This window comes from Varroa jacobsoni, unplaced genomic scaffold, assembly GCF_002532875.2.
Source record: "Varroa jacobsoni isolate VJ856 unplaced genomic scaffold, vjacob_1.0 contig00778, whole genome shotgun sequence".
NCBI lineage: Eukaryota > Metazoa > Arthropoda > Arachnida > Mesostigmata > Varroidae > Varroa > Varroa jacobsoni.
In genome coordinates, this window is record NW_019214524.1 from 55,801 (window position 1) to 65,005 (window position 9,205).

Below are 9,205 nucleotides of genomic sequence, written 5' to 3' on the forward strand. Positions count from 1 at the left end.
TATACCCCAATTCAGGCATAAATTGAGAAACCGATAATGTAGAGGTTCAGCAAAGTGATTTCGGTAGTATACATATAGTGGTGAATGGATTTTATTTTTTCATTCGCTTACATCAGCTGAATATGTGCGGACATGTAGAAATCGTTCACGATTCTAACAACTAGGCAACAAATAACAATTATTTTTATCAAGCTGCTTCCTGTACTGCTAAAAAAAACAATATCTTTTCTTCAAAAGGGTCACAGAAATGTGGCGCTGTCGACATCTCGGGTCAGGTTTTTTAACAAAGGTTCTTATGATTGATACGTTTGACCATCTTGAACAGTTCGTTTTCTATTTTGGCCATCTATCCCAGGGCCATTAAAATATGTGTATCATGGCTCTACAGACGCAGGATGGTCTGACCTGCTAGCCAGAATCATCGAGTCTCTTTCAGATTTACTACTTATTCGAGCGAAGCAATAGCTATCGCCGTGGCGAGGACACTTCGCCACTTTGCGTTTTGTTCATTTATTTTATCTTTATAATAAATAGACTACACAATGTTGTCACTATACTATATGAATCATTCTTTGCATGATTGTGCTGTCCGAGACGTTGGAAACAACGATTACTTTCTTTGAAACGCATTCGAGATGAGGCCCACCTGTTTCGAACATTTATTTCCAGTTGCTTTGCTAATGGTTGTGTTTGCTGACGCCCGGATACCGCGTCTCGCACGTGCGTACACAAATTGTGAAAACGACAGGCACCGCACGGCCTTTGAATTTGATCGCCAGTGTTTTCCAAGTGAACTTGATGTTACCTGATGTATCTCGTGGAAAAGATGTTTTTTCTGGTTTTACCAAACAGTAGCTTCTCAAATATTTTTGAGGCATTGAAAATAGAAGACTCATATTTATTATATCGCAATATTTAGCCCTTATATGTTTCTTATGCCAACAAGTACTTGTTAAAATCATTGAGGCTACGTAAAGTACTTGTTTATTGTATCAAATGCATGACAAACAAAACCTATTCCTAGTGTGCATATCTATTGCACCATAACTGTTAAGTTTCACAATGTGCTTTCACATTGACATATCTCGTTTGTGTTAGGTCCACCGGTTTATGGATCAATGCTTTCAAAGCGTCAATTATCCCCTCGATATCGGGCGGTCCGTTCTGAGATTGTCGATCAGCATAATTTTTATCGTTCTACCGTTAACCCACCGGCGGAAAATATGGAGGAGATGGTAACAACCTGTTACTGTTACTACAGATAAGATTAACGCACACAACTAATACTATATCCAATGGGGACGCTATACTAGTAGTGTTCAATTTTAGAGGGAATTAGAACAGTTTGACGCTTTGACTGATTTTTTGCTTGCTTTCCTGTTAATTTTTATTTATACAAGATTTACTAAGTAAGCTATGTCTAAAAGAAAACCACGACTAAAATTTAAAACACAGTGCATTGGAAAATGTTAATTACTTATGGCTTGCTTGACATATCTTTTTAGATCAAGCTTTAGTATTAAGACATTGCACTATTTCATAATAAGTATTTCCATCAATTCTAATGATTGCTTTGTTTTACCTCAGTTCTATTATATATCGCATGTTCATAGAATCTTTCCTATTTCACCATCGTTGTGTGATTTGCCACTTCATGGTAATTCGTGACGCGTGTGCAAGAGCATTTCCAATTTCCATTCGATTTTCTATGATCACTTAGGGCATATCTCGCAACTTTAGCTTTTTTTAAGTTGATTAGAAACCATTCAGAAGACGCCATTACACAAACGACGCTCCAAATAAATGTTTACTACCAACAAGCGTTCAACCGCGAGTGTCGCTTGTGACTGGGTTATTATTACAGAGGTGGTACCCGTGGGCAGCTAAAACGGCCCAGAAGTGGGCGAATAAGTGCCTAATGCTTGCTCACGCGAGCCTCGAAGGTTTGAATGATCCAGGTGAGGTTGTTTTCAAAGTTCAATGAGTATGATTTCCAAAAATTTCAAAGGTTTTGGTGCTAACAATAATGTTAGATAATTTGTTATGTCATGGATAGTGTGAGATATTTGAACTGAATTTCTGATAAAAGGCTGCACCCTTATCCTGCATTTCACGAGAAAGAAGGTAAGCCAGACGGTTAAAAGCAAATACGTTTTCATTTTGTTTCAGTTTCATTTAATGAGCTACAGAAATACATACTTCTAATTCAAAATCAATGAAGCTATAAAAATTCGTTCTAATAAAAATCAATTAATAATCAAATTTACAGTGATGGGACAATGTGGTCAGAACATTTTCGTTGTGTCAACCCAAGTGCCGTGGTCTTTCGCGATTCGCGTGTGGGATATCGAGAAGCATAATTTTTCTTATGGGGGAATCCGCAACAACAGCATTGGATTAAATGGCCATTACACACAGCTAGTAAGCGCCTCAATTTATGTATACCTCATAAGAAGTTTTCTTAATCTATGCTTTGTTTCAATAGGAGTTAGTAGAGTTCATTTGCCAATAGATGATTATCAGCTAGAGGAAGAGCCGCGCAAGGCAATATTTTCAAAGTGTGCCTTTAACCAATATATGGTATTTCATGTTAAATTAAATATTTCAATTAAATGCTGAACACCTGTGTCGTAGTACTAAACATATGCTAACTATATGCTCGGTCCTAGGATCTCAAAATCGTTTGGGGTACGTAAAAGTGGGCGAAATCGGTATAATTCTAATTTGAACTTTAGGAAATGATAATAACAGTACTTTCATTCGACAAAATCCAATACAGGAACATCAACGATCCATCAGCTACTCATCGTAGAAAAATGCTGCGCGCACAATCTGATGTTAGTTCCTCAGTGCGTCGTCAGAGAGAACTCTTGAGCCCCTACAAGCAAACAGCCAGTCAGTCAGTAATGAAACCCTGTCTTCTTCGTCATCCTAATCCCATAATTGATACTACACCCGCTAGAGAGTTATGAAAAAACGGAGCAAATATTAAAATAAGTGGTGGAAAACTGTAACCCTCCATGTCACCTTCCCTAGAGAGAAGACCAAAGGATTAAAATATTTGTTACTCGTGTTTTTGGTAAATGAGCTAAACAGAGGCTATACGATCACACTTCAAAGTTACCAGCTTCTAAGTAAAAGAAATGTTGTGTTTTTACGTTTGGTACAAGTGGACGTTGGATCTCAAGCTGCAAAACGTTTGCGAATAAATTTGCAACTCGTATCTGCTGCTGTCGGGTTGTTACTCACCATCCATATGTCCATATATTAATATGTCAATAATTATATTATGTTGCGGTAAAGCCGCAAATCAAGCAACTATATTCGAGATGGAGGATGAATAACCAGTCACAAAAACACTAGTTATCGCTAGCTTAAAGCGTGATTGCAGCATCATTATTCCGCTTCTGTCTCATCGCAGGGGGCAATGCGTATTGCATGAAGAACTCGACTACCGTTGCTTAGAGCCTTCTCAGCTTTTCGGTAACTTTTGCCTTAAGTAACGTTTCTGTTCGGCTACTGGGCACGTAAGGTGCAGTCGCTGCCACTTTGTCATTGTGAGACTCTTTTTGAAAAGGTCAACCTACCATAACGCTCAGCTATCTTACCCATTTTCTAACTTTTATATCTAATAGTCTTAATAAAAAGAAAATAGACCCATACATTTTCCAGAGCTTGTTGCTGTTAATGATGGTCTCATTGTTAGAATATGAGAAGATCAGCATTTAAAGGTATGGGAGACCCTTTTGTCTTCCGTGGGCTCTATTATTAACGTACATCTGGTATATAATTACACTAATTTTTGCTCGCCTACCTTTGGAATTTTTATCAAACCTTGTTGATAGTTGTTTTGGTCGATCAATCCCTATTAGACCCACTGGGTATCTCAAAAATGCTCCCCTCTTTTCACACATTGCCGCTGTCTTGTGCATATGTGTGATAGTTTCAAAGATCTTGCCAGTCGTGTCAAATAGACCCAATAGGCGATACACTTCAGTCGATAGTTCCTGAGTTTTCTACTGAAAGCCGCGATAGCTTCTTCTAGCTTTAGTACCAAATCTCATGCACCATATATGCCTGCTGACCTGCGGCATTTCCTGGAGAAGGATCCTCACCGCTTCGACTGGTTATCCGCTTTCTTTTTTGAAATACTTAAGGAATTTTCAAATCACATGCTTCGGAAGGCGAGGTCAATGGCTTCGTTGTCTATGTTGGGCCTGGGCGGCTTAGGAAAAAACTTTTAGACAGCTTGCGCCAAGGGCCTGGATTTTAGCCTTCGTGACCTACCAATGATCATCCTGTAGTTTTCCTGCACGCCGTTTTCTGCTTCTTTGCATAACTGCTTACTTGGTCCTTTTGATTTTCTTTAGCTCCTTTTTAAACTTCTTTCTCTCTGTTCAGGGTCGTACCTACGCTTCTGCAGTGTCTATGCTTCCTTTCCTGGCCTTAGTGCATCCATACGAGCTTTTTCCTAGCCCTTCTACGAGCCACGATGTCTAAAAAATTTCACAAGACGCCTACTGCATGTTCCACGTTGGCAAGACTGCGATAGTTTCGTAGACTTCCCATAGAAAATGACATCCTATGACACGTAATACCTGCCATCCAGAGTCTATTTTCGGCTTGAATGTGTCCCCATTGAGTCGATTTGCCACCCTATTTGGTCAATAATAATAATAATGACTAAGAATACCGGAAATAAGAGCGGGCGACGTATTTGCTAACACACCTAGTTCACATATAGCAAGCTCCAGAACGGATTTTTGTAGTTCGAGTAAACAACTATCGGATGTGTCTTCCGTAGAATGCTTCCTGTACATACTGCGCGATTTGAAGACATGACCATATGTCGTGGAATATATATACGACAATACGTCGTCTGCCCATAATCAGTTTTTTTTGTGCTAAACTACCACCAGAACACCAAGTTAACCGTCATTTATTTAGGATCTCATTGAATTTTTGACAGGTTTGGGCGAGTTCGAATAAGGTCGGCTGCGGTTACTCCCCGTGTCAAATGAAATTTCAAAATACTACGAGGGTGTTCCACAACTATGTTTGCAACTATTGTCCCATGTAAGCGACATTTAGCTAACTTCAGAATTATTCATTTGAGCCCCTTAGACTTTTATGTCAGCATCAGAGGCGACAGTTCAGCAAAAGGACGCGACTTGCTCATTTAAAACGAATCGGATTTATTGAGTTTACAGTGGAAACCATCCGCTGACACGTGATTACCCATACAAGTCTGGAGCCCCCTGTGCCAGTTGTCCCTCGAGTTGTCGTGGAGGTCGTCTATGCTCAGCAACAGGCCACTAAGGACTGGACACACGATCAAAAATTAATATACTATATAATCTTTTACAGCCACGTTAAAGAAACACTCACATACGTTTTGCATACGAAATTGCCTCAGTTATTTTCTAGGTCATTTCAAAGCGCATGAGACATAAACCCCCTAAAGCTTTTGAAAGATACGTTCATGTGAGGAAAACCATCTCTTGCATTAAATCTCGGAAACGGTTATTTCAAGACATCTTTTACCGATGGCTAGCAAAAAGTTTGGTTATGAACAGTTCTTGCATCAAAAAAAATTTAATTTTTACTAGGAAAACAAAAAAACAGTCAGAGTCTTAAAATGTAGATGCACCTTTTTAAACAGACATTTTAATATCATGGAAAATTGAAAATATTGTTGCAGCATCTAATACATTAGGAAAGCGTACGTTACACAGTATCGGCTACAAAATGAAGTCATTACAATATTAATTTATGTGTGCATAATTGAAGATAGCCGAACTTGCCAGTTATACAAATCAAACAAGACGCGTTCTCTTTATTAAGGGATAACGTATAAATCCTGTTGGCGTACACCAGATCATACCTGGACGTTTGCCCCGTAATGTGAACCTTTCGCCAGCGCTTTCCAACTGTATTAGTACCCAATGAATTCATACCATTAAATGTTTCTGTCTCTGTTTGAATGCTACGCTTACGAAAAACGTTTACATAGTGTAATCTATTTTTGCTCGAAAAATAAATTGGAAAGTTTTATTTTTTGCTTGTACGTTTCTACACGTATCGCACTTGCTATGGAACTAGCATGTGAATAAGTTGGCCTGAGCGAATCTATATAGTAGAGAATCTATTTCAAAGATCGCCAACATTTTTTATGGTTTTCTTTATTGACCATGATTTGTTTCTAAAATGGGTTAGAAAGAAAATGAAAAATCTGAAATAAGCTCTTATAAGTTTTTTTAGAACATTATCTACAAATATTCGCTTAGTGATTATTGTTGACCTATCACTGTTTCCAGATGTTCCAGACAAGGATCGTTTCGTTTCGCCCGTTGCAGTCTCGAAGTAGGTAATAATGAATTTTATCTTCAATATAGATCATCTAAAATAGATGCGTTAGCCCGTCAAATGGTGCATACGAGCATTGGTATCCGAGACCTTCTCTTCGAATTTTAATTTTCGAAGCTATGGTGACCTTAGACGAGGCTGTACTAATAGTATTATACGCTTATACGAAATGAAGCCGCGTCCACCGCCTTGTCGATTATAATAATTCCCACTTAAACTGCACGCGATACTTTTTATCGATACTACCACCATTATGTAGTCCATGGCAAATATTGTCAAATGTCCTTGGCCTTACTGAAACCGAGGAAAGATCTAATGAAGTAATATCGAGACTATGGGCTCTACTTAGTTCAGTACTTGATATGAGCCCAACTTATTAAAAGAATGTGCGAACAAAGTATAAATAGGTACTTTTTCGCACCACTAAACCAGGTTAACTACTGAATGTTACTAACAAGTTTACTTTTACCAGATGCATAGTCAGCAAAAACAATGCGCATTCTCTATAATGTATACCTTGCAACAATCTTCCGTCGTATTAGACTCTATTATGAAACAGTGGGTTAAACTTACTGAGGCTTTGGCCTTATAACAACGTTTTATAGATGCGTACGGACTCGGGTTTAGCTCAGTTTGGCCAACTGAGTAACTCGGGCTATGTGATCAAAGATAATACGTTGGAACTATGATTAATGGAAGTGAGAAAAGAAAGTGGCTGTCTTACTTATTTTCGTTCGTTTCGAACAAACGTGAACATGTCAAACTTTTGCCGCTATTCTTAATACATATTTTCAGGAATGGAAAAAATATGAAGCTCTCAAGGTTGTTTGCTCATATAGGAAATCGAAGATTCTATAACCATATAAACAGCGCCACCAAAGATTATGCTTTTACGTTTAGTTCAAACCTTTTATGAACCACTTGTTGTGACTTTGTTGTTGGCATAGAACAGGAAGTTTTCATTGCAGTCGTTTGTTTGGTTGCGAGTGTTGAATAGTCATTAAAATTCCAGCATAGTAAGTTGGTTAATAGTATATCATTGTTATAAAAGCGACAGTTTTGTTTAGCAGTTGCATGAAGGACAAGGTCTTATTTATTCGAACGCCCTTCTCGTAAGGTATGCATAGGCGGACAATGGAAGACATCGCAAGAACAGGACATCCGCTGGCTGCTGCCGTCATCAAAACGTCACTGGAATAGCCCGCTGATATTTAATGTGTAGACTCCAGATTACAGTATGATCCGCGAATTAATTCAAGCATCGAACTTGCATAAAACACTATCAATATTTGTAAAATCCAGGGCTTCTTTCATTAAGAAAAAAACAGTACACCTTATACACAAGAGAGTAGTTCTTATAAACTTATGGCTGACGACGATGCTTATTACATTAAGCTGCTACACTATTAGGATATTTCCAAATAACATTAATCTAGCTAAGCAGGCCGACATACAACGTATCTAACCTGCATGACTTCAATAAAGTTGAGCTTATTGCTCAAGTCGTCTTCGCAAAATTTCGTAGGATGAGGCGCAGATGTAGTTCTACTCCGAATCTACTACCGCCGAACGCTTTCGTGGAAACCAATTGTCTTTCCTTGAACAATGATCTTCACTGATAGTTAGGGAAAGCATGCCGTAATTGTATTGTACTTCGGTTGGTAGCATGCTTCTGACAGAGGATTGGTACATCGTTAAGGTACAGATTGCACTTTACAGATCAGAAGGCGTTTGTAGTTACAATCGGCGACCTTTTCTCTGCCTGAGTCACTTATCAGCTTGAAGGTTCTCAGGATTTACGCCCAAATTTTCTCATGTATGCGGTCTTTGAACAAGGCTAACGTCACTTTTTTTCCATAGGCTGCTGATCCAAGTAATATATCGTACTGCCAAGAGCAGTCCTTGCAATTGTGCACTTTAGAACGGTTATTTGCGTTTAACTTGCCATGTACTAAGAAAGTTGGATTCGTAAAACCAGGCATCGATTTATCATTAGCCATTTGGCCGGCCGTTATCGATATCGTGAATTTTTCGCCCCTGCGCTATCAGTCAAAGGTTTAGCATTAAGTCGTCCTGCCCCTTTCCTTAAATCGCCTATCGTTTCCAGCGGTACACTTAATGTCTGGCAGAATGAGCTTTTAAGTCAGCAACAGCCGCACCGTCAAGATTAATATAGATTGATAACATTGTCTTTATTTAACGCTGTTCTTAGAACACTAAATGTATTAGGTGTAAATGAAGTAAACCCCGTTTGGACTAGTATACTAGCACCCCTCGATTTTATTGCTTTCATAACTTGTTGAATAGCACTATTATAATAACTATAGAGTTATCGGGGTTTCATCTTGAACTACTATTCTAGCTGTTAGACTCCCCTTACAAGCAAGGCCATCCGAAGAATTTTTTAATTTTCGATATCTATAAATAGATCAGCTAGTTCCGGTATATGGTTTATTGAGTTTTGTTATTGTGTAGTCTATCAGTACTTGTTCACTTCAGATTTTTGCACCGATCGTCAGGCTATTAAATTCGTTAAATGCTATTGTATTCCCGCTGGCTCACTTCGAATAGGCCCGATTTGTCAAGATTTTCGGAATGCTTTTTACGTTATGCTGTTTCGCGGGCGAATTTCAAATATTTTCAGACGACGACCACTAGATTACCGTAAATCATAAATCACCTGCTGAGATTCGAAATATGCCTAATAGCAAGGCTATAATAATTTTTATAATTAGTTGTATTTCTGGTATACCAATATACTCGGTGCACACATGTATCAATGCGATACTATATCATCAACTGTCGACAGTGTAGATCAGAAATTTATGGTTGTACTTGA

The 9,205-nt window shown here is 38.5% G+C and overlaps 1 protein-coding gene and 1 long non-coding RNA gene across 4 annotated transcripts; one reads left to right on the top strand and one right to left on the bottom strand.

The window, feature by feature from the left end:
• Positions 1–24: 24 nt before the first annotated feature.
• LOC111271601 (cysteine-rich secretory protein 2) lies at positions 25–7,574 on the top strand. 3 transcript variants are annotated; one of them, XR_015315383.1, is made up of 7 exons: positions 25–720; positions 1,099–1,235; positions 1,865–1,958; positions 2,270–2,421; positions 4,970–5,076; positions 5,211–6,367; positions 7,484–7,574. XR_015315383.1 is itself a non-coding variant. In XM_086972971.1 (6 exons), the coding sequence occupies exons 1-6, from the start codon at positions 636–638 to the stop codon at positions 5,317–5,319; spliced, it is 684 nt and encodes a 227-aa protein (XP_086829097.1). In that variant the 5' UTR covers positions 25–635; the 3' UTR covers positions 5,320–7,282. The 3 variants fall into 3 exon arrangements, 1 of the variants encoding a protein (XP_086829097.1); XR_015315384.1 differs by having other exon boundaries at positions 5,211–6,363; positions 7,484–7,546; XM_086972971.1 differs by lacking the exon at positions 7,484–7,574 and having other exon boundaries at positions 5,211–7,282.
• LOC147751980 (uncharacterized) lies at positions 5,176–7,922 on the bottom strand. The gene is made up of 2 exons (XR_015315385.1): positions 7,833–7,922; positions 5,176–5,322 (listed from the first exon to the last, which is right to left on the bottom strand). It is a non-coding gene; the product is annotated as an uncharacterized LOC147751980 (long non-coding RNA).
• Positions 7,923–9,205: the final 1,283 nt, after the last annotated feature.